The sequence below is a fragment of the Elaeis guineensis genome, chromosome 12, assembly GCF_000442705.2.
Source record: "Elaeis guineensis isolate ETL-2024a chromosome 12, EG11, whole genome shotgun sequence".
Taxonomy (NCBI): Eukaryota; Viridiplantae; Streptophyta; class Magnoliopsida; order Arecales; family Arecaceae; genus Elaeis; species Elaeis guineensis.
Window position 1 is genome coordinate 79004284 of NC_026004.2, and position 26665 is coordinate 79030948.

At 37.2% G+C, this 26665-nt stretch overlaps 1 protein-coding gene across 13 annotated transcripts in view; it reads left to right on the top strand.

Moving 5' to 3' along the window:
* The window catches only part of LOC105033277 (protein DETOXIFICATION 46, chloroplastic), a 137525-nt gene continuing 110860 nt past the window's right edge, over positions 1-26665 (top strand). For 2 of the 13 annotated variants that reach the window (XR_012135687.1, XR_012135686.1), the window contains exons 1-4: positions 1-583; positions 670-764; positions 9134-9242; positions 17996-18051. Coding sequence is in view for 6 of the 13 variants with exons in the window: in XM_073246281.1 (XP_073102382.1) it covers positions 166-583; positions 670-764; positions 9134-9242; positions 17996-18051 (678 nt within the window). In the remaining 7 variants the exon portion in view is untranslated. The remainder of the gene's footprint in view (positions 584-669; positions 765-9133; positions 9243-17995; positions 18052-26665) is intronic. The other 11 variants (XR_012135684.1, XR_012135685.1, XM_073246280.1 and 8 more) reach the window with 9 other exon arrangements.

Consider the following 26665-nt stretch of genomic DNA (forward strand, 5'->3'; position numbering starts at 1 on the left):
AATCTCGCATCCGCGCGCACTTCCGAAAACCCCACGTTTCTAAATGCGCCTCAGTACCAACAAATTCATCCCAAGCGTTCCATTCCCGATGGCCAAATCCCTTCAACCCCATCGTCAAGAATTAAAGTTGTCCCGCACCTAACCACGCGTCCTCTCGTCTCTCCCATGGACATCCGCCTCCTCTCCTCCCGCCCTCTCCCCCTCGCTTCTTCTATCACCCGCCTCCCTCCTCGGCCCTTCCCATCCCGCTTTCTCTCTCCCCGGTCTCCTCTCCTCCCTTCTATCCCGAGAATTCGATTTCCGCCCGATGCTTCCGGCCGTGGACGGCTCAGTCGGGCTTGTTCATCCCATGCCGAAGAATCCCAGCTGCCTGACAGTGGCGGCGGCGATGGCACCATCGCCGAGGCCTTCACGCTTTCCGGAGAGGAGCTGGAGTCTGGCCCACCGAGCATTTGGACGCAGATGAAGGAGATTGTCTTGTTCGCGGGGCCTGCAACGGGGCTGTGGATATGTGGGCCTCTCATGAGCCTCATTGACACTATGGTTATTGGCCAGGGGAGCTCCTTGGAGCTCGCTGCCTTGGGTAATACCCCTTTGTGCTTCACCTAATGTTGTTTCTTGTCTTCATCTTTTCACTTTTGGTGATTTTTGTGGTTGGGGTTGTAATAGGACCGGGGACGGTGTTCTGTGATTACCTGTGCTATGTGTTCATGTTCCTCTCCATTGCCACTTCCAATATGGTCGCCACTTCGCTTGCTAAAAAGGTCGGCCTTGTTTAATTTCTCTGCTTAAAATGAATGTTAGGGACCAATCTGCTTTAATGCGCACTGTAATCAATTTTGTATGTTATCGGACTATATTTCTTCTTGCTGACTTTCTTCATGATGGCTAAGATAAATTCAAATGCGTGCAAAAAGCAAACCAAAAGTTACATATATCAAGTGATGGAAAACATGCATAGTTACTGTATTGCTTCTTAGGGATTTTAAATTGTCAGTCTAATTAATATTTTTGTAAACACATATCATTTTCGAATTTTTTTAAAATTCCTCTTCATGATCGATCATGGCATAGATTGATTGGAGGCGGCTAGGTTCCTTTTATGCCTCAAGTAAGAGGACTTTAAATTTGCTGAGTGATTGATGTAAAGAAAACAAATAAAAAGAGATGGAAGAAATAACAAATGGATCCAATTAATAAAGATTGCGATACAACGTGATCAAAGAATTAAACATGGCAGGAACAGAGGGAATAACTCATTTATATTGCTCTAATCTTAACCAATTCTGTTACTCGAACCGTGCATAGAAGCAGAAGTAAGTCGGCTCTTTTGCTTGTAGGTGAGACTCGAGCCGCTTCCTTGATAATAGAAAGATGTTGTCCACTAACTTCACTAGTCACTGAAACTCCCTGTGCAGGCAGGTTGACCCTCAATTCTATGGGTCCTTCGACCTCCTTATGCAAGCAAGTTGATTTTTGGTAACCTTAACATGCGCGCGGAATTAGGTTGAGCCTTCAGTCTTTGGGTCAGTCAACATCTATGTGGAAGCAAATTGAACTTTCGTTCTTTGGACAGAATTGGAACTGCATTTACTAATGGTTGGAAGATCCTTCATTGTCAAGAATGACTTTGGATCGGAGGATCCTGGGAGGGAGTCATTAGTCCATGTACTCCATGGGGTTGTAAGGTAGAAAACGACTGGTGCTTGCTAGAGTTATTAGTGTCAGATCTCAAATGTTTTGGAAAAAGAGGAGAGCAATTGAAGTTATCCTTATGCTCTTATGGAATAAAAAAAATGATGCTTATTGCTGGAAATAACATCCTTTAGGTAGTCTTCTCCATGAAAAACTATCCGTTGGTGGTTAATTTCGGCAAAAAAATTGCCTCCAAGTGGTCTCTTGGATGAATGACAAGTGGCCAGCTATCTTTTTCCTAACTGCACGCTTGATCAGGTGAACAATTTTAACCTAGTCCTTGGTTATTTGATTAATCAGTTTCTTAAGTGATCGCTCATTGCTTGATTGGTCCATGAGGGTTAATTTTGATGTAAACACATGTACACAGAGATGCATTAGTTGTAATGTTCATCCTTTTACCTCCTTCTTCTTACCATCTTTACATTTCTTTTTTATTTGACCTACGGCAAAAAATTGTCCAAAATAAAAAAATATAAAAAAACTTACACAGGTTGCATTTGATCCTTGGTGAGGCATAATATATGATGGCAATCCATGAAAATGAAACGAATTAAAACCAAAAAGAAATAGATATCGAGCATGCTTAGGGTCAGTGTCAAAACAAAAAGGCAGCTTTGTCAGATCACTGGCAAATATTTATTGACTTTCTGACAAACACTGGACTTTCAGGTTTTGCTTTAGAGAATTCTTATTTCTTTCCATCAAATTTCCTTGGTGGTGGGTGGTGGTGGAAGTTGTGGCATCAATTTACCTACTAATAAAATCGTTTAGATTTTAGATTTTTTAATGAGATTTTGACCAAGTGAATTAAAAGTAATGTAAAAGAAAGAGTCATTTTTTCATCCTCCACTAAGCAAAGAGACCATTTCATGTAAATATAATGAGGATTTAAACTAGGATGCTCTCCTTAACAAAAGCATTGTTGTTTGGACTGTTGGATTTTCCAATTCTTAAATTTGGTAGCAATCTTGAAAGCATGCTATGTATAATAGGATTTATAAAAAATTATCCTTTGGAATTGCATTACCAAATCCAGCAATTTTACCATTCTAATCTACCTTTGCTTTGAAAAAAGAAAAGAAATATAAAATGCATACTTTCTTAATTTCCTCATTATTTCCTTGTCATGGCTTTCTGAACAAAATGGAGACTTTCTTGCCACACCAGAAATTAAGGCATAATTTATCTTTCTATTATCTCCATTAAAACTATATCATAAAACAATACCCCTCCCCATTCAATCATGCTCCCTCCCTCCCGCCCCCACCAAAGAGAGAAAAAGAGAAAAGAAATTGCCTTCCCCTATGTTTTTGTTCTATATTTACATATTTTAGATCTTGTCCTTCCCATTCCTTAGTCTCCTTGATTGCATATTGAGGAGCAACTACTCATGCAAGGGTACTTCATTGTGTAAATATCTCATGTCGATAAGATAAGATGTATCTTTTTCTTTAGTCTACCTCTACATCACTTCTCCATGAATATGTTTTAGATGTTTAGATGCTTTCATATATTTGCTAGGATGGCCACATGAGCCTAAGAAAGAGGGGTAATAAGTTGGAAGGTTCTCAGTATTGTTTCTGCAAAGGTAATCTTACCCATAGAAGAAGCAACTTGCCTATTGGTTATTCCCTTCTAAAATCTTTTCTGCATCTGTTCTTGATTACAAACTGTGGTCCCTCAACAACCTTCGAACTTGTAGCCTTAAAATTGGTACCATTATTAAGATATTTATTCTTTATGCATATGTCTATATAGGATTTCTATTAATTTTTACACTCATGCTATAGGATCACCAGAGAAGACGCCATCAACAATCCTGTGGCTCAGTAGTAGGTTCAGTGGCTTCCTACTACAATGCTTTGATGTTGCCTCATGGCCTCATAAAGTGGATTTGCTTGGAATGATGCAGAGCAGCCCTAGGGACAATCTATGTAATGACAAAAACATAAATAAAATTTTAAACCCTAACTAATATAATTCTAACAGTGATGCTAAAAGCCAATATTTTTTCTGCAATATAAAATTTAAACTCTAATGAAATATATGCAAGAATTAAATGGGGAACTTACGGTCATTCCAACAAACAATGCACAAGCAATATATTATGAGCTATGAAAATCATGCCAACGCTAATTGAGTGGCAATTAATAATCATGATGTAGAGATAAAATCACACTATATGAATTGGAGCACTTAAAACTAAAAGGGTTATCTTAACATATAAATAAGCAATATATGGCAATAATCCACAAGAAGAACAAATTTAGTGATAACCAAGGAAAATTTAGATGTTGCATGATTATGACCATGCTTTGCTCAAGTTGAAGCCATTGCAAGACTTTCCAAACAAAGAATTCAAGTGCTTACATGCGCTGCTTCATAGTGTCCTTACCTTATGATATCGTTAAAGTACTAGCATCAAGGTTCACCGTCTCAGTACCGAACCCCATTACCGGTACCATCCTTTTACAGGGTTGGCATGCGGTATGGATGGGTATAACAGTGTCGCTATGGTACGTACAGCGTACCAGTAATGGTATAGTATGCCCTATATCGGATGGTATAGGGCAGTATGGCCAACACTGACTGGTATGGTTATGCCCCTTGTGTGATTCTGTCTTGCATCTCATTTTTGCTATGCCTACACCAATAGATGTACAGTGTGTTGGTAGTTATAGCATGGTATGTACCATGCTGTATTGATAGTGGTACCTCAGCTCTTGTTCTAAACAATTTATATCAAATTTGTTCAAAGATATCAAGAAACAAAGGTCTCATAGTCCAAATCATTAAGTTTCATGGACTTAGAAGCAAATCTAACACCGAAGCAGGCAGATAGGCTTGAAAAGCGATATGGAAGGGCTTATGCACTCGTAATTGGTCTGGAACCACTGCAGAATATCTTGGCTCAAGTTTAGTAGGTTTGATAATCAAACCTGATGTAGCAGGGAGGCTGGTTTAGGGGTATTTGTGCAGCAGTGAAAGGAGAAAATTTGGACTTGAGAGGAGACTCTTCTGGAATCCGAACAAGTACCAAAAGAATGAGATAAAGCATTCCATAATTGGGAAGCAGCTACACAGGACTGGCTGCTATTGATGGTTGGCCAGGCCTAGGCTGTTGAGTTTCCACTTCAGAGTCTGGTTAGGTCCTGATTTCAAATAGTTGAGATGGATGAAAAGTAATAAATGCAGAAATGAAATGAAACAGGAGGAGAAGGAATGGAGAGAGAATTAGAAATGGAGATGAAGAAGGAAAAAACAAAGTTGACGAACAGCTAGCAACCTCGTGCCCATAAGATTAAATCTTTGCAGGGCCTTGTACCCATTTCATGCCTCCCACACAATATAAAGAGAGGGAAAATATCTCTTGATATAGTCTGAAAGCACACATGTATATATGTTTATTAGGAGGGGGATTGGCCACTTTTTTGTAGCCTTTCAAAATGACGTTGTGCAGTAACCTCCTGGTAAATGGAAACTATTTACTTATAATTTCTATGTGAGGACTTTTATGGGTGTGCATTTAGTCTCACTTTGGTTATTCGCTGGAAAGATTTTGCATACTCATACAGGATCAAGAAAACCAAATAATACCTTTTGGCTAGTCCTTTTAGGTGAGGTCCTGGGTCGCTACAAATGGTATTAAAGCTGACTTGGCCTATGGCCTATGTAGACTAGGGGATACCGTAGCAAAGGTTCATTAGCGCTAACAATGGGCTGATTGTGGTGTTTATGAATAGATGTATGGATTTGGACCCTCAGCTTGATGAGGACGTCAGGGCTTAAACAGGAGTATGTGAGGATCCATACGAGTTTGTATTTAGTCTCATATCGATTATTCGTGAAAAAAATCTTGAGTACTTATATAGGGCCAAGGGATCCAAATAATACCTTCTGGTAAGCTTTTTTGGATGAGGTCCTAGGTTGTTATATTCATAGTCAATGAAATTCATGCAAAATCAGTATCTAATCATTGAACAATAATTAAACTGACTAAACTTTGGTTTTGGCCATTAAAAACATTTGAATTATGGTGCAAAATCTTCTAGTTCCATCCGTAAGTTTTGGAAATTGGAATGCTTTTATGATGATTCAACTCTGAAAGCATCATGATCCCATCATACCACCAGAGTGATTAGAAGAGGGGAGGTGGAACCCTTTAAGGATCCATGCGGTTGACGAGAAGTAGAGGGGGGAAGAGGCACTTCCTGAGAAGTGGACATGGGTCTCTTGTTTGGTTGGAATTTTAAGAGAAGAGAGAGTGAAAAAAATTCTTTCTATGGAAAGTCACTTCCCACATTTCATGAGAAGTGGAAACTCATGGGAGAGGTGGGTTTTAGCACTTCCTATGAGATGAAAAGTGGTGCTATTTTGTTTTTTTCTAAAATATCTCTTTAGATCAACGGCTAAGATTTTACAAAATATCAATGGATGGTTCAGATAAAATATTGAATAGTAATATAATATTATATTAATATTATCCTAATATTTATATGAATATAATATTAATATTATAATACTTATTATATTTTAATATTATTTTAATATTTATACTAATCTAATATTTTTATTAATATTAATATAATATTTATATTAATATAATATTATATTTATATCTATATTAATAAATTTATTATATTAAAATATTAATATTATATTAATATATATTAGTATTATATTAACATAATAAATTATTATAGTCTAATATTATATTATAATATATTAATATTATATTTATATTAATATAAATATTATATAAATATTTATATAAAGTTTAGGAGCAAAAAGATATGGTCTTGTATTTACAAGGGTATAATAGGTATTTTACATAATTTTTTTAGGAACATGGATGCTTAACCAAACATAAGTTACTCTGCAACAAGTCATTTTCTCATGGTTAACCAAACATGTCAAAATTCTATTTTCAGGAAATAACTTCCTGAGAAGAAAAATTCGTCTTGCGAATCAAACAAGTCTTAAATGGAAAACTTCGCTAGACCCATGGAATTCTCTAGTTGAACAATTAGCAATGAGTCAGGATATTGCTAGTCTTGACACATACATCCATTTAGTTAATCTCCCTTCAGAACTGATCAAAATAGCTATGACTACATTTGATTGTTTATAGGATTTGATTTCAAGTTTTTACATCACCTACATCATCATTTTATTTATGAAAATGTTACATTAAAATGCCTCATGAAATCTTTTTCAATGAATATTCTTTTAGTGAAGGCAAAACACTGATTTTTAAACACAAGGTTATCAACATGGGCAGCATGCCCTTTGCACGTGATACTTTGAACCATAGTTGCCAACCATACTTTACATTTTTGCCAACAATCGAAATTTTGAAGATCTTGTTAAAGGAGATGCTGTAGAATATGAAAGTTTCATATACTACTCTTTTAAAATGAGTGTTGATGATATTATGAAGGTAATATTAATGCTTCTCAAGGAACATTTATTGTGGAAAAGAATTTGATTTTTTTTCTCATAACTTCATTTTTGAAAATGTAGAAATCCCTCTGATTGGTCAATGATTATGAGCGAATGGAACACCACACATGCAGATTAGAACTGGTATGTCATATGTCTTCTGGAGAAATTAAACCAGGATTAGATATATGATGTAAAACATGATTAAGTACCACAGACAAAAACTGTGCATCAATAACCTTGACACACACACACACACATATGTACATATATATATATATGCATACATATATATACATACATACATACATACATATATAGAGATATAGATACATATATATACATACATATACATACATACATACATACATACATACATACATGTACATATATGTATACATACACATATATGTACATATATGTATACATACACATATGTAGATACATATATATGTGTGTGTGTGTGTGTGTGTGTGTGTGTGTATACATATATGTACATATATCTGTATGTATGTATGTATGTATACATGTATATATATGTATATATATGTATGTATTGCACTAGTAGGTTGCTTTGATGCTAGCATTGTAGTTGAAGAGAGCACTAGCTGTTGCATTATGCAACCCTAAATTGTTTGTACCCCGGTCCCATCAGCTAGATATATCACCATAATTTTATCCATTGTTGCTGCACTGCCAAGAGAAATATGAGAAACTTACTAAAGTAACTTTAAGGTAAATGGGAAATCACATGATGTTGATTTCTTTCTTACATAATTTTAAACTCACTCTTTTGCATGCGTTAGTGCTGTGGATATTTATTCTTCATCAAACTATTAATCTTGTTAATAAGACTAAGAAATTCAAGAAGTCGTGTAGAGCTCTAATTGACCAAAGGAAGTGCCTTGGGATTTGTATTGTCTAAGTGTTTTTCCATGAAATAACTGGTCCATATAGCAGTATACTTTTCAATCTCTATGTCAACAATGGTGTACAGAGACAAATCTTTACCATGTGGTTGTTCTTATTATTTGCCTTAAATTCACCTCAATTGTGTATACAGAAGTAAATTTGCCACTATAGTTGTTGCATCTCTGAAATTTGATTTTATATAGTTGGGTTGACTTGTTTTCTAGTGTTTTAAGTGGAATTTGAAAGAACACCTTGTAACTCACCTGAAAAGCTTTGGTTAGAAGAAGTAAATAGCTTTAGGCACGTCCTTGTTGGCACGGTTATTAGGTGGAAGGTTATGTTGGTAGGGTGTGCCTACAAATATTCTTGCCTTTCCCTGGACAAAAGGAGAACCAGAAAGAGAGAAGGTAAGATACACTTATGAACACCGAGGCTTGAGAGCTGCAAGGGACTTTCTGCTTACTGATGTTCATTCCTTAACTGCTTGTTTTTTAGTGTATTTGAATAGGAATATATCAGTTCTGTTCAATAAGGGCTTTTCTTATCTATTTTACCAGTAATCTTTACTCAAACATATAAGTTAAACTTTTAAAGGTAGCTGGCAAATTCTAAAGGGTGTTTCTTTCATGGAAGTCATTGAAATCTTGTTTTGTCTAGCTTAAATTATAGAGATCCCCATAAAACATTCCAAAAAGTCCTGTGCTACCATTCAGCAATATTTGCTTCCTAACTAGCTTATGATTTGGCATTCATGATGTAAGAAACACAAGAATTCATTTTCTAGAAAAAGGCTTAGATACATTAAATGCATAAAAATGCGTTAGTGTACTATAATGGATGTTGATAGAAATTTGCTTTCGATTCTAGATCAGTGAATCCCTATGATAAATGCAGCTTAGCATTTCTTGAATTCTTTAGTAACTATTTCATTGCTTTACTGGTCTGCAACAGTATTTGTCTACCCAGATGCACCTCAAAGAAGCTCTAGGTGTTAAACAATTATTTTCTAATTTGTGCTGTTTTTGCTTGGCATGCTTTCTATCATATAAGAACGTAGACTAATGTGACATTGTCAATGCAGGATAAACAGTTAGCACAACATCAGATATCCATGTTACTCTTTGTTGCTTTCGCTTGTGGCTTAGGAATGTTTCTTTTTTCACGATTGTTGGGTACACAAGTACTAGCAGGTATATGAGAAGCCTTATAGAAATTATGGCTGTTGCTCAGATGATATCGCATCAGTTTTATGCCTTGACTTCATTTTTATTTTTGTCATTTTGTTATGAGAAAACATGTGGATTTATGAAATATTGAAATAGCCTTTCAGTTCTATTTTCTGAGGATTAATTTTCTGAGGATTAAAAATGAAATCTGTCCTTGATCTCAAGGCAGATCAAACATTAATAACAAAAAATATTATTTATACCACATGGGTTGCAAAGAAGCCTGTAAGTTGCTGGGAGGGAGGAGGAGGGGGGGGGGCAGAGAGAGAGGGAGATTATTCTGCTGAGATGATACATATCTCAATTTTAATTCAGTTTAACGTACAACCCAACTAGATATGATACATATTTCAATTGATCATTATTTAATTAATTGTTTAAAAATAATGAATTTTCATTAAAACAAAAAAAATAGATTTCTATTTCAGAAAGGACCAGTGAATCATCCACACATAATACTAATTTTTCATAATTTTTTGTGTTATTTATAAATTGTTAGTTATTTTTTACTTAAAAATATTTAAATATATATGATTCAGAAAATTAATTTTAATTTGGATCCATGTAGCAGTCTATCAAGGGGACTATCTGTATTTTTTTAAGCCCATGGGTGTGCACAAAAGACCATTTGTTTTTCAAATTTATTTAAATTTAGGCCTAGATCTCTACACTCATGATCATGCCCAAACTTGTAGAAATTGCTAGAAATTTAGACATAAAATAGCATGTATACTCCCAAATAAGTTTAACAGAAGTGTTTTGATCATTATTTTTAATATTTTTAATCCAAAATCTATTTGTTAATTTAAAAAGTTATAGGCTTAACAAAAAATATGGTTTTGGCTGCATTGCTTAGATCATCTGTAGATCTACAATATGTCATGAAATCATATTGAAATCCAAAATTTGGCCCGATTATCTTTTTATTTATCCATTTTTTGCCTTTTTTAAAAAAGGTATGCAATCTCAGTACCGAACCTCGTGCCAATACCATGTTGGTATAATGCTTGGTATGATGGTTGGTTTAGTATACCAACACTTGTTACGTTCCCAGTGTTGAGTATTGGTTTGGTATTGGTATTGTATAGTGCTTTCTATAAAGGGTGGTATGCACAAATATTGCAAACCTTGGTTTTGAATGCCCTAGTAAGATATATCTTAAAGATCTTTTGGAGATATGAAATATCATGTGATATATGTCCATTGAAGTGGTGGTTCAATTGTCTTTAGGATAACAACCGTCTTTAGAATAACAACTATCAACCTTATAACTGATACACCCATCTATCAAGCTCTAGGCTTTTTTAGTCTTTAAAGTTTAGACCAAGGATTGCCGACTTGAAATCAGATCCTGTGTTAGTCGGCTAGTGGTACAAGTTGGTACACTTTTGTATTAGACCATATTGGGTTAGAACCAACATGGAAACGAGGGACGAACTGGGGAGGAAAAAGAGAGAAAGAGGGGGAAGGAGGAAGAGGGAGGGAAGGAAAGGGAGGCCGACAGAGATATCGACGGTGGCCATCGAACGAAAAATGAGAGCAGAGAGAGATAGAATGAGGGGAAGGGATAGGAGGAGTGAGGGGAAGGTGGTGGGGAGGCTGCTCGGTAGCCACCAGCTTCACTATTCATTGTATTTTTAAAAAAAGCGATGAAACAGGGACATCGCCCCTATTTCAAACTCGCGGCAACCGCGGGGCTGATTTGGCCATCTTGCGGCCACCCAACGGCCCTCTGACGGCCTTCGTGCCACATTACCCTTTTTTTCTCTTTTTTCCTCTCTCTCTCTCTCTCGCTATCTCTCTCTCTTCTTGCATCTCGCGGAGGATCGTGGAGCCGCGAAGAGCTCAGTGGGCCACCACTATTCTTTCTCTCTTCTTTTCTCCCCTCTCTCTCTTCCTCTCTTTTCTTCTTCCTCACTCTGTTTTTGCTGGCATTCTAAATCGAATGTCTGAATCGCACTGGTTAGCCACCAGTACGATTCGGAATGCCCCGAACTGCCTTGAACGGCGGTTCCGTGAACCATTTTAGACATTAAAGAAACTCTTCATCCAAGAAAATAATTTGCAAAAGGAACGAATATACTTTTTCATTTTTACACTAAAATAATTAGTACACTGTTTGGACTGTTCACTATTCTATTTTAATTGTTTGATCAATCCTCATCATCAAACTAGTTGTTCACTTGAATTGAGTAGTAAATCTCTTGTTGGATGTATCATATATCTCGAGTGTCATCCATACATATATACACATGTATAATATACCTCTAAATTTCAATTCGTTTGGTCTATCTGGCTCAGCTAATAATGTGACTGTGACCTATGCTGATCAACATGGACCTAGCAAGTTAGGAAACATGTAAATATCATAACATGAGAGATCACAACCTGTCTATTTTACTCCTAGAAGCAGTTAACTTGTCTTTCCACCTATGTATTCTTTTTTATAGAGACATAACTTGAAAAGACTACTACTTTTTAAGACTTCTAATTCATTTTTCCTTGTTTTAGGTATATTGCTTCCCTTCCCTACAATCATATAATGGTCATTCTGAAATATCAGCTTCCTGTTCTCTTGTTGTCTTTCATTCTTGTAGCCTTGTGGTGATTTAATGTCAACCATCTTTCCCTACCTCACAAGATGTAGAGATGTTAGAATTCAAAAGCTCAAACATCTTTCCAGCAATTGCATAGTGTTCTAACCTGGTCTATGACAGATTCAATGATTTTTCTCCTCTCCCTCTCTCTCTCTCTCTCTCTCTCTCTCGCACACACACACACATGCAAAGACACATGCACAAGCATGTGCACAGACACAAGCATATGTGCGTTATTCTTGTTCCTCTTTAGTTTTGCTTGAGGAGGTTAAAAGAACAGGAACTAGGTCATCCAACGAATGTTGTACCGCCCCAAACTACTCGGTTCGGGGTGTATTGAGTCGTACTAAAGGTAGATTGGCATGGTTCTGCCCCTCAATTTGAGAAACCAGCGAAGGAGGGGGAGAGAGAGGAGGAAAGATAGGAAGAGAGGGAGACGGAGGGAGGGAGGGGGAGAGAGAAGCCAGAGGAGAGATGTGCGAAAATAGGGGCGGAGCCCTTGTTTTGAACTGAAATAGGGGCTCTAGCCTCTTTTTTCTTTTGGATTTCTTTTAAGCAAAGTTGGCACCGACTCCACTTAAAAAGAATTTTAAAAACAAAATGGCTGAAGCCCCGTTCTCACGCATCGGAGGAGATGGGGGCTCGAAAGCCCCTCTCTCTTCTACTCCCTCTCCCTCTATCTCCCCCCGCTCCCTCTCTCTCTTCCGCTCCATCTTCCCCTCCCTCCACCTCCCAATGCCTCCCTCTGTCTCCCTTCTTTCTTCCCTCTCCCTCTCTTCCTCTCCTTCCCTCCCTCTTCATCTTTCTTTTCCTCTCTTTCCTTCTCCCTCTTTGGCTTTATTGTGTTGGTACGGGCTTGTAATGGAATGGCATGGTTGCATATTGTATCATATTGTTGGGCAATCGGTATGGATTTTGGTATAAGCACAATAAATGTTAAGATCATCCTTCTAATCTTCAGGAAGTAATATTTACCCATACTTTGCCTGACCTGATCTAACCCATCCCTTAGTCTAATTCAAATGCAAATTGAAGAGAAACATGTCATCATATCATTCTTCACGGACAGTTAGTGATTTTATGATCCATCTGACCACGGATAACATAAGCACCTGAAATCCAACGACAGTCCTTGTCAGCATGATTTTTGCCACATCTAAAGCATCGCTCACGATCAATCCACCGTCTCTATTTCCCCTTTAGCTGAGTTTCTGGTGTCCTTACTATTTCTCCCTTGTATATCATTTGATTTGGCTTTTTTTCTTTGCTTTCTTTGCCTTTCTGCATATTCTTCATTAACCTCTCTTTCAATATCAGTGCCTTGTTTACCACATCAGCACAAGTAGCCAACTCATACGGAACTACTTGTTTTCGAATATCAATCCTCAGCCCCATCTCGAATTTATGAACTTGTTCTTGCTCACCATCCATTAATCTTGGAGCAAATTTAGCCAGCTCTGTAAATTTGGCTTCATATTCAATCATGCTCGTATTCTTTTGTTTCAGATAAATAAACTCTTGCTCTTTTTGGATTCTTACGCTCCGAGAAAAATATTGATCGTAGAATGCGATTCGAAACCTCTCCCAGGTAAGTCATTCTCCATCTTGTTCATATTTGTGTTCGAGTCGCTGCCACTAGTTGAATGCTTCTCTTTGTAGTAAATAGGCTGCATACTGAATCTTTTTGTCATCGCGGCACTCTTGGATGGCAAAGGCTTTCTCCATGATCTAGTTGTCAGCTTTCAAAGGTTCAGTAGTCCCTTTGAAAGCTAGAAGAGCTAGCTTTTCGAATTCCGTAATGTTGTTTTGCTGCACCGACTACCCTCCATATCTATGTTGTTGTGGTGAATGCTGATGTTGTGCATCTTATTATGTCTGTTGCTGTTCAAGCAGTTGCTGTTGTATTTGTTGCTGCATTTGCATCATCCCAACTAAAGTTTGCATTAATTGAGTCATGTCCAATTCCTGACGTGCTGTCGGAGTAGTTCCAGTAGGATCAACAACTCCCTCCTGCTAGGGGGTGCCACCAATTTGTTGGGGAGTGCTGCCACGTGATGCCTCCCTCACAGCTCTTTGAGTAATCCTTGCCATTCGACGAGAAGGCATGATAACCTATATGGTAGTATATCCTTATTAAGTTTATTTATTTTTTATGATGATTTTTTTTCTATCATATTCATCATAGTCTAACATCCCAGTGTCCCTAATGTCTACCCTACTATACTCATCAATGTCAAGCTGTATGACTTATGTTTTATCCACTTATGCTTTGATGCCATATTAATTGCTGCGCCCCCAATCCGGTATCATGAGCTAAGGGTCATGGCAACCGTCACACACTCATAAAAAACTCTCCTTATAAATATGGAAGGCATCTCATCATGATATCAATGCATTATAACAGAATAAAATTCAAATAATTATTATTCAATTTCAATTCAAATAACTAAATTAAATATCTTACATCAAATAAAGTTTCACTAAAAATAACATAAAAATAAATCTAAGTTCAACGAAGTTGGCAGTGCCAAATCTCGTCTTTAAAAGCTCTTTCCTAAAATTAATGCCCACGATCGTAATTAATTATCAGAATCTGAAAAATGAAGAAAAGATGATGAGCTCGGAAGTCCAGTCAGTAACGAATATCTCAACTAGATATTCCAGATATAAAATATGATATTTGAAAATAAATGCCATAAATAAGCGTAAGAATATATTTCATGCTAATCGATGCAAATCAAAATCCTTTTAGATATTCATATACTTACATAAACATATATCCAATTCAAAACAGAATGTATATAACTCAACAGCCATAACTATGACCACACTTATCCCCATGGTAGGGCCCAGAACAGAGTACCAACATATAAATAACTATGACCACACTTATCCCCATGTTAGGGCCCAAAACAGAGTACCAACATATAACCCTCATTGGCAGGATCCAAAAATCAATGCACGACCCCCATTGGCAGGATCCTAAAACCAACGTATAACCCCTATTGGCGGGATCCAAAAACCAACGTATGACCTCCATTGGCGGAGTCCAGAACATAGGCTAAGAGCATGAAATTCGATTCGTATCAAAGTACTTTTGTAACATAACATATAGATATCATAATTTTATTAAACAAATACATATTCCATAATAAATTAATAAATCAGGATATTTCATAAATCACTTGTCATTCAAAACACAGTTTTATAAACTATGCATAAATCAATGATTAATTATTTGTTTCAAAATAAATTATGAAATATCTCGAGAAAGTTCATTACTGACCTTTCACAGAACATTGAACGAACTGATTGATTAATTTTGAGAGGATTCTTCAGAATCTATTATTCAAAATTATATTTTCATATTACTTCTAATTTATAACTAAATCAAAATAAAATTCCAAATCAAAATTCCACTTAAGATCGAATCGGAAATTGGGTGTGTTTTTCAAATTAAATTTCTAAAATAAGATCAAATTAATCATGGAAGATAGGTCTCCAATTTCATAAATCCAAGAGAAGAGAGAGCAACAAGCATGGTAGAGAGAGAAAATATTGAAGAGAGAGAAAAAAATCTTAGAGAGAGAAAGTATGTAGAGAGAGAAAATAGAGAGAAAGACCAGATAGGTAAGAGAGAGAGGGACAAAGGTAGAAAATTTTTTTTCTTCTTTTTTTTCACGGGATAGAGGATCTGCACGGTCCTCTTTTTCTTCGTTTCTTTCATGGAAAAGGGGAGCTCTTGCTCTTCTTGTTCCCGACTAGAACAGCCTCCCCCCCCTCCCACACTGGCAACCCTCGTGATCGGAGGATCAGGCCACGCCGGCGACCAACGAGCCAAATCCAGCGACTAGCGATGACAATCGGCGAAGGGAAAAACCAAAACAACATGGGGAAAACAGGGGATCTGGAAAACAGTGATTTTTAAATGATTTTTCTATAGAAAATTCAACAAAGATTCAAGATTCAAGTCCCTAAAAGATTGAGGGAATAAGATGGAAGAGATTTACTTGATTTGGATGGGATTTGCTCTAATTTCTGGTGGCCAAAAATAAGATCAAATCCACTGGCAAATAGGATGAAAGGAGAGAAGAAGACCAAGGATAATCGGTGATTTTTGTGAAGAAAACCCAAGAGATTGAGGTCTTTAAATAGACCTCAAATAGGGTGGAAGTTTGAGTTTGATTGGGTCTAAAATCCTAAGGGCTTAGGAACTTGAATTGGAGAAGAACTCCTTCGGGAGTTCTTCCGCGTGTTTTCCCCTCCCATGGTGAATTTCCAGCACGTGCAACATTTTAGGGTATTAGATATTCAATATATTCTCTATACTAAAAATCATAACAAATATATTGTAAAGAGTGGATAAGAGACCTCAATATCCAACCAAAAGTTCAATGGACCAGGTCTATAATTCTTGTCCCTATTTGTTTCAAATTAAATATAAGGATATACCAAAGGGCAATTGCACTGACAACAGCTAATATTTTCTAATGCCTAATTCTCTCTCAGCCTACAAATCCAAAATAAAAAATATTAGATTTTATAAATCGTAAACCATATATAGAGATAATGATTATGCACAATTTAAAGAAAATTTCTGATTTTCTTTTTTTAATTTCTGAAGAACTGCAAAAGCATAAAAACAATAGATCACTAAAAACGAGTGCAAGAGAATTCTAATTAAAGATCATAATTTGTTTCATAGAATTGGATATTTTTGGTTTGGTTCCAATTGGAATCAATTTATTATACTCTAGAAACTTGATTACCATGCTCTCTTAGGTTAAGTTAGGTGAAACATATTTGAACTGATCTCTGAACACTTGCAACCTCATGGTTTCATTTATTCATATAAAATAGGCTGTGTTTTGCTTGAAATAAATTATCACTGTTAGAGCTGAAAGAAATAATGATGGTTAGAGCCAAAAGAACAAGGCTTTATAGCTTCAGCTGTGTCATACCTAATGCAATAATATGCTTGTTATATTGATCCCCCCAATGACATTCTAAAATATTTTGGCTGAAAGTTCAATACCTAGCCATCTAGGTTATCTGCTGCTGGGTTATTGGTTCATCTTCTTTTTTGTGTTGATGGCATAATTATTGTAATAATGGGCATGCCTAGGATCTTCAAGTTTGAGGGTTTAACCAAGTGAACAGTTGGGAAGCATGGAAATTTGGAAGGACGAATGAAATGACAGATTGCGATATCACAACTGAAGTATGTTCAGAAAGTTCTAGCATAAGGATAGATGAACAAAATTGCCGGGAATCTCTAGGACAGTGCAGGTGTTAGTGTGTCCTAATGTGTATGAAGACTCTAATTAGATTCATTAAATGCATTAGTATCATGCTAATTTTGTTACTAGATAGATGACAAATTTTCAAAAGGAGCATTAGGGTTCTTTGTTTTAAAAATAAATGGAGGGAGTTAGGTACTGTTTTCTTTTTTTTTTTTGACAGAAAGTGTTATCAAGGGCACTGTGATAGATCTAGGTCAACTTTTCTTGTCCCTGATATGGACAATCATAGGGAAGCTACAAGTTTTGTACTTAATCATCCCAGTTCTCAAGGCTCTTGTCTATTGTACTTTGGTGTTATTAACTGATTTAACTTTGCCTATTCCAGTGACATGACTCTTGGCAGGTAGAGAAATGGTAAAGTATCATGCCTGTGGAAATTGTTTGGTTGTATTTGTCTCCAAGAAGTAAACCATATCCATCATGATAGACATTGTAATCCACATTGTCAAGTAATATCTGAAGCACGTTAATGCATGTTATAACATTAAGGAGATCTAACAGGTCTATTGATAAGTACAATTCTTGTACCAGACCCTTTTTTTTTTTGGGTGGGGGGGATTCATTTCCAACGCAATATTGAATGAGTGAATGCTTCTTCTTCTTCTTCTTCTTTTTTTTTTTTTTTTGTTTTTCCAAATTGTTTTCACTTAACATTTGGTCTCTTTGGTATGCTTTAAACAAATATTGATTGTACAGCTTTAGTCCAGCTTCGGTATAATTACTCATTTTTTATGCTTAATTCTTTGCAACATTAATTGATCAGAACATCGATTATACATCTGAAATTTGATTTCACATGTTTCTCATCCATGTTCAGCTTTTATTGGGTCAGAGAATTTTCACATTGTTCCTGCTGCCAATACATACATTCAGGTGCATATACTTCAAAATGCTCTTTTATATTCGCTGTATTGAGAAAGTATAGCTTACTGTTTAATTAACTTGAATATATTTATCTAACAACACAAAAAATTCATTTCTCATTCCTTAATTTTGATTCAATTTTTTGCTATATGTCTTTGATTTATGGCAGTTTGTATATTTTGTTTGTTATCTTTAATTTAGTTTGTTCCAGTGTTCTCGTCTTGAACTTCGTATTGACCATTTCATTTCATCGGATCAAGGAATGCACCGTTTAATTTTAAAAAAGACCCCCAAATTGTGCTTGAAGGATAGCTGATTCTCCAATATTTAATTGCTAGAAGTTAAGTACTTTATTTTAATTTATTCTCTCTCTTGATATCTGGTTCCTTGGGATTGTCAAGCTGACAAACATTGAAGGAGTTTGTTGATATCAAGAGGACTTGTTGGTTTAAAATGTCATATTACATCAATTTCTGGGCATTAGGCTGATATGAATTATTAAATGTGGATCTTTGAGCAAATTTCTAGTGGTATTAGTTCATTACAAAATGACTAACTTGCTATTTTTCACAACACATATATTTTGGAAAGTAGAATTTTGAGACACCTGCTAATCTTATCTTAGCAGCATGCAAGTTTATATGTATCAGTACCCTACATCATGCACACCATATTTCATTCCTTCTCTAAGTTATAATTTGTATCCAATTAGTGGGAAGGAGCCTTGATGAAGCTTATGAATTTTGATATTGCACTTGGAACCTGTTTACTCACATCAAAGCATTCATCTTCCATTTAAAGTGCACTTCTTGGATGACCTTAATGCCTGATCGATGGCTTGATTGACTGCTTGCTGCCAATGAATGAAAATTCTTCTTCTGCAATTGGGTTCTGCATTTGTAATCATGGTGAAAGAAAGAAGGATTATTACAAAAAGAGGGAGATAGAATAGGGTATCCTCTGATACCACCTTTCCATAATCATATTTAAAATAGATTAGAATAATGATAACTTATTGCATTTGTCATTTGGATCTTTTATTTAGTTATCATCCATTGTTGAGCCATACAACTATCATATTCCTTTCCAATTTGGAAAATCACCATATAACTGTTGGGAATTGTGTATCCTCTGATACCACCTTTCCATAATCATATTTAAAATAGATTAGAATAATGATAACTTATTGCATTTGTCATTTGGATCTTTTATTTAGTTATCATCCATTATTGAGCCATACAACTATCATCAAGGTATGCTGAACCGGTACCGTCGGCCGTATCGGCCGGCCGACGGTATGGTTCGGTATGGTTTCGGTACGAAATCGTACCGAACCGACGAAGGCAAGCGGACCCAAATCGAAAGAAGAAAAAGAGAGAAATAGAGAGAGGAAGAAGAAAGAAAAAGAGGGAGGAGCTGGCGGGGCCGCCGGATGGCCTCCGGCTGGCCGTCGTGGCCGTCGGAGGGCGCAGTCCGCACGCGCGGTGCCGCAGGCGCGAAACAGGGGCGATGCCCCTGTTTCGTGAGTTTTTTTAAAAAAGATAGTTTTAAGTGAAGCCAGCAAATAGTTTGTCGGCTTCATGATTTTTGTTTTTTTTTAAAAAATCTCTTAAGTCGGCAACTGGATTGCCGACTTCATGAGTTTAAAACAAAAAAAAAAGGAGCGGAGCCACTCCGTGGCTCCGCCTGCTCGACCGCCCTTAAGCTGTCGGCGTCGGCTCACCGGCCACTGGGGGCCTCGCGACGGAGGCGCCGTCCGTCCGGTAGGTCCCTTTCCCCCCGAGTGCTCTCTCTCTCTTTTTCACTCTCTTGAAAGTCCTATCGAACGATACGGAGCTTGGAAACCCTCCAGCGGCCGTAGCCAGCCACCGCCGGCCTCCCTCCCTCTCCTCTCTCTTTCTCACTTTTCCTTTTTTTTCCTTCCGTTCCGCTGGTGTATCGAATTTACTGGCCGAATCGTGTCGGTTCCTCATCGGTCTGGTACGATACGGGGTGTACCGACCGGTTCGGTACAGCATAACAAATGCTGAGTTTATCATATTCTTTCCGATTTGAAAAATCACCATATAACTGTTGAAAATTGTGTCCTAAAATCAATCGTGTGACGATTGAGTTTCTCTTTGTATATGAGTTATTGATTAATGAATAAAAGTTATTCTGATATTTTTCATCACAAAGTTATATCTTTTTTGAACTCTTATGTTGTGATGAAGTCCTTATAACTATATTAGTGTACAATAAAGAGAGGATTTATCGTATAGTTCTGAAACATGTTTGTGACCAAATGATACGTCATTACAGGACGATGACGTTTATCGAGTGGAGGTTGTTGTATGCCATATGGGTTGGTTGTCTTTTTAACCAAGGAGTGTGGTGACATTGGTATGGCATACAGATAAAATGTAAGAGTACATCGTTATTGAACAAGTGACTCACCTACTGAGCGTTCTGCTGTCAAGAACTGCTTGCGAAGTATATGGGTATAAGTATCTTTCAGATATGAGATCACCATAATGACTTGCAAGCAACTCACTGTGCTTTGGTGCCGGACTATTTGGATTTCTAATGAAATGACGGAAGGCTACTGGGTACAGTCAAGTATTTGCGAAGTCTGTGTGTGGATTAAAATGGGATTGACCCCTCTGGATTATTGAAGTTGATGTATCGTTGTATTTCAATTTAGTAAAGCCTTGGTCAGGGTAATCTATGAGATGGATTTGAAAGATTGAAATACAATGTAGATGTAGCGATCTCGGTTGACAGTTAACCTGAGATCATCTTAGAGCATTCAGGATTAAAAGGATGAATTATGCGGTAACCATATGCATGGGCTCTAGAATATTCTTTTGCGATAATTCGACCTATCGGAACATCGGGAACCATTGCTAGATGTATGTCGATTAGTGCAGAAATTGATTTTTGTGCTACTGGCTTAGTATTTGAACCTATGGAGTCGCACACATAAGTCAGACACCGTAGGAAAATATTGGTCTATATTTATATGTCCAATTTGAAAGTATTTGATTTGATTGAACATATAAGCTAACTTGATTGAGAATTAAGTTATGGGTCAAACGGGATTGAAGAGTTGATTATGTCTAGCTAGCACTATACATGAGGTTCAGGTTCGATTCCGGAGATGAACAGTTTCTAATCAATGATCTATGGAGCATATGAGAGATTGGATTTAAGTGCTAATTAATTTCAGGTTAGATCTGAGTTAATTAAACTTAATTGGATCCAAATTTCAAGTTAGACTTGGTACAAAAGTCCTAAAGAGTTTGGGATTGACAGTCTTTCGAAATTATTTCGAACCAGCTTCAAATTGGATTCGAATCGGATCCATTTTGATGAGATATTCGGAATTCCACTTGCATTGGGATTCCCCTCTCCTTTGGGCCGACCAGCACCTGATATGGTGTTGATTGTGGGCGTCCCATATGGGTGTGAGAATGGGTGTATTGTGGGCGCCTTGTGTGGTTTCAATTCTATCTTATGTAGGAGTCCTTTCATGAGTATTGGATTGATTCAAAATATGTTTGAATTAGGAGTTTTATACTTATTGGATCATGGGATTCATGTATAAATAGAGAGGGTTTCTACCAATGGATGCATAAGAAACAAATCAGATTGAGAGAAGAGAGAAAGAGAGGCGTGAGAACAGAGAGCTCCTTCCCTCCTTCCTTGGCTTCTCCCCATCCTTGCCGCCCCTCCTCCCTTGCCGTGGGACCCATCTTGGGCGTCCTTGTTGGTGTGAGGTGTCACACCAGTACCTCTCCTTCGTTTGATTGGGTTGCGAAGGTGATTTGATCGGAGTTCATCTCACTTTCCTGCATTGTCTGGCGTGTATGTGAAGTAAAAGGTCTGCACTTCCAGGCCTCCGTGAAGGTTTGTTTCAGATTTTTAGAGATTTGATCTCTAGTACCGCTGCTAATCGGGTAAGGATTTAATTCTTATTCATATAGATTAATAGAAAATTTTTAGATGCAACTCGGACTATCCGAAGAGAAACAATTTTCCTTCCTTTCAATTGGTATCAGAGTAGGGCTGCGATACATGCATGCATATCTGAATTTTTCTGGATTATTTACGTTTGTATGTAATTGAGATTTTATGTTAGACGTTAAATCTGATTTAAATCTGTTTATATAAAATTTCTGATCCGATTTTGATTGGATTAGATGATCCTAATCAATGGTTGATTGATGTTGTTATAAGATTGTTATAATAGAATTTTGCTGTTGCTGTATTTTTAGTGGAATAACAACATGAATTAAAATCTGTTTTAAATTTGTTTTAACAGAATTTTAATGTTGTTGTTTTCATTATGAGGTGGGGCTTATTTCAGATTTAAATTGGATCCATTTTGATGGATATTTAGATCTGAATCCTATCGGAATTCAGCACTACACGAAAATAGATTTTATCAGAAATTTAATCTTTATGCCAAGGTTTGCCATACCGTGCCGAACCGGCCGGTACACCCCATCTCGTATCGGACCGGTGGGGAACTGGCACGATTCGGCCGATAAAATCGGTACACCGACGGTACCGAAGAAAAAAGAACGGAAAGTGAGAAAGAGAGAGAGGAGGGGAGGGAGGGAGGTGGGAGCCGCCGGAGGCCGGCGGTGGCCGGCTGCGGCCGTCGGAGGGCTTCCGAGCCCTGTATCGCTCGATAGGGCTTTCAAGAGAGCAAAAAGAGAGAGAGAGCGCTCGAAGGGGGGGCGGAGAACCTACCGGACGGACGGTGCCTCCATTGCGAGGCTCCTGATGGCCGGCGAGCCGACGCCGACAGCCTGAGGGTGGTCAAGTGGGCGGAGCCCCGGAGCCGTCGGCTCCTTCCCCTCCCTCTTTTTTTCTCTATTTCTCTCTTTTTTTCTTTCGGTTTGGATCGTCGGTTCGGTATAGTATGAAACCATACCGAATCGTACCGTTGGTCGGTGGTACCGGTTCAGCATACCTTGCTTTATGCATTCATGTTTGCATCTAATTAATTTTCTATATGATATCAAATTTGAAATTGATGTTTTATAATCAGTATAAGATGTGTTTCAGATTTGATATGATGTATATAATGCATCAAATCTAATTAGATTAGATGAAGAACATAATTGATAAGATTAAGGATATGTTCATGACATAAAATTGTTTTGTCAATAATTGCATGTTGATGTGATTACATATGAAATTAGATTTTAGATCTTAGTAGCCTAATACTCGGATTGATGAGATCACCAGACCGTTCGGTCATAAGAGATCGAAGAGATTAATCTCTCTTTTGCTTATTCGATGGGTTCTCTTATTACGTGTAGGGGTGTCATTGTGATCCGGTATCATGAACAAGAAAAGCGAACAGATTTTTATGTATTGTTTTGATTATAAACATGTTTAGATTAGATCTAAAGTGATTTATGATTTATTACAATAAGATAAAATTCAGATATAAAATTATTTTAAATCTGAATAGCATGTTACATAAGATATAATCGGTATTGATCTAAAAGTTATCATGATGCATGAGATGTATGTATGAAGTTTAGATCATACCTATACATGTTTAATTGTTAAATATATTATGAAAATTTGTTTTCATTAATTGAAACATATGGTATGCTTTACCTGAAACTCTGATAGAATAGTTCTACAGATTGAAACACACATTTTACATACTTAATTTTAAATTAAGTTTGAATGATCTAGATTTGAGAATTGAAGATCATTAAGATACTACATAAATCGATGGGTAAAGGGTTAGCTTGAATCAGATCCTTCCAATGGGTTAGACCTAGGTTTAGAAATACATATGGACTAAGTAGAGAAATTGATTAAATCTAATCAAATATTGAATTAGATTAAATCAGAATTTCTCTAGATCAACCTCAATAGTTAAAGTTTGATCAAATCCATGTTTTTGACCTAATAAATGAACCATGATCATGGCTCCGTAGTTGAGCCCGAATCTCTTGGTGAACCAAATCGAAACTAATTAACCAGTTGGTGTCTCAGGTAAATTTGGCAGATTCGATCAAGTGATTTTTAATTGGGAGCTATTCACCTAGATGCATTTACGGTGAGTTAAGGGCACATCCCTCCTACTGATCTCACTTACCTGACCAACATGGTAGATTATGTTTTGATTAGGTCACTAATCGATTCGTGCAGACCTATGCCATCAAGGTTAATCAGTCAATTTAGATGTGTTTAGACTAGCTTGTGTCTAATCCTCTACATGACTCGGTGAGGTCAGTGGGAGGATTTACAACTTGCAGGTCAACTTCTTCTCTTATTCTTAGGTCAATGAAATCAAATTCTCTAAATTATTCATAAAATGATAAAGTTATGAGATAATTTGATCATTGCCTTTCATTAAGGTGCGTGATAATAAGTCAAATATTCCAAATAGGTATTGGAGGTGCCACACTCCTGGTGTCTATTACATATTGGAATTGTCATTCATCATATGACCTTTATGATGTACTTTCGGATTGATGCTCTGGTTGGTCGAGCCACATTCGGATCTTGACATCTATTTGTTGGATGCACTTGGTGTTGTCATGTTAATGGTTGGATCTAACCAGAATTTTCAGTGGAGGTACCACACGCCTGCTGAAGGGATGCTTGGGGCAAAACCTAATTGCTAGAAGTTGTTTGGAGAAACAATTGGTTATGAACCTACCTATGGATGCACTAGGGTTGGCCGAGCCACACTCGAGCCCAAATGCAGTCTGTGTGGATTCTGGTACCCACTAAGGAATTAATGTAATTTCGAGTTGGAGGTAGAGGCTATCAATTCATAAAAAATAGTGAGAGAACCTTTAGACTAAAGTCCATGTCTTTAGGATTAAAAATAATTCATATACTAATAGGCTTATGTTTTTTCTTTCAGTTATGGTCAATACACTATCCCTCTATTCGCTGTTGGACAGCGACTAGCTCATCGGACCCAACTTCGATAGCTGGTATCGAAAGTTGAAGATCATCTTGGAGCACGAGAGAATTTTATACATCCTTACGGACAAGGCACTTGAAGAACTTGCTGCAAACGCTCCTCGTGCCGCGAGAGACACTTACATGAAGTGGCTCAATGACCGCACGACTGTGCGTTGTGTGATGAGGGCAGCTATGAACGATGAGCTTAGCCGTAAGTTTGAGGATGCGCAGCCTGAGGAGATCATTCAAATATTGAATGAGTCCTTCGGTATCCCTGAGGATGCGGAGAGACAACCTTCTGCACAGTATTCAATGCCCATATGTGAGAGGGGGCTTCAGTCACCAATCACGTACTGTACATGATTGAGCAGAATGAACGCTTTAGCAAACTTAGCTTTCCGTTGCATGAACAGTTAGATAAAGATGCTATCCTCAATTCGCTACCGAAATCCTACTTACTCTTTCTCAGTCATTATAGAATGACGAAGCCTGCAGTGAACTACCATAATTTGTTAGGGTTATTGCAGACTTTTGAGAAGGACCACTAGCTCCAGAAAGAGCCGATGAATTTAGTGGGAGGTTCATCTGCAGGTCGTCAATCTTCTAGGAGAGGAAAAAAGAAAAAGATGCAGAAATCCCGTGCCGCCGATCTTAAGTAGAGCAAATCGTCAGAAGTTGACAAGAGCCAGGCAGAGTACTTTTTTTGTAAGAGGCTAGGTCATTGAAAGAGGAATTGTCCTATTTATCTAGCCACCTTTGTTCCGAATAGGCCTAAGAACAAGAGAAAGAAGCAAATGGTTGCTTCACAAGGTACTTATATGATAACTCATTGTAATTTCTCTGTTTGTGATACTACTATCTAGATATTGGATACCGGAAGTTCAATTAATATGTGCAATTCATTGCAGAGACTGCAAGTAAGTAGAAAGTTTCGTGAGGATGAGTGGTTCCTTAACGTTGGAGATGGAAGTCTGGTTCTAGTTCTGGCTTTGGAAACTTTGCAGCTTGTCTTCAAGTCTAGTAGTGTCATGTTAAATGATTATCATTATTGCCCATCCTTTTTGATGAATGTCATCTTTGTAGGTTTTTTGGCCAAATTTGATTTCAAGTTTATAATAAAGGATGATTTTTGTGATATCATTATGAATGATACTGCAATTATGCGTGAACAATTAAAACATGGCATATACATAATATGACAGCCTGTTAGTGTAATGTACACAGCCAATAAACATCTTAAATTAGATAATGTCAGCGAATTTTACCTTTGGCATTGTAGGCTTGGTCATGTGAACAAGTGTAGGATTGACAGGTTGATCAAAAAACATGTCCTTGAAATAGATGATTGTGAATCATTGTCACCTGCGAATCCTATCTACTTGGTAAGATGACTGAGTCACCTTTTAAGAGAAAAGGTGAAAGAGCCAGCGATGTTCTAGGTCTAATGCATACTGATGTATGCAGATCTATGAACATAAGTGGCAGAGGAGGATACTAATACTTCATTACGTTTACAGACGATCTATCGAGATATGGGTATATCTATCTTATGAAGCATAAGTCAGAATCATTTGAAATGTTTAAACGATTCCGTACTGAAGTAGAGAAACAGATTGGAAAGAGTATTAAGACCCTTCGATCAGATCGAAGTGATGAATACCTCACTAGTGACTTCCTGACATATCTAGAAGAG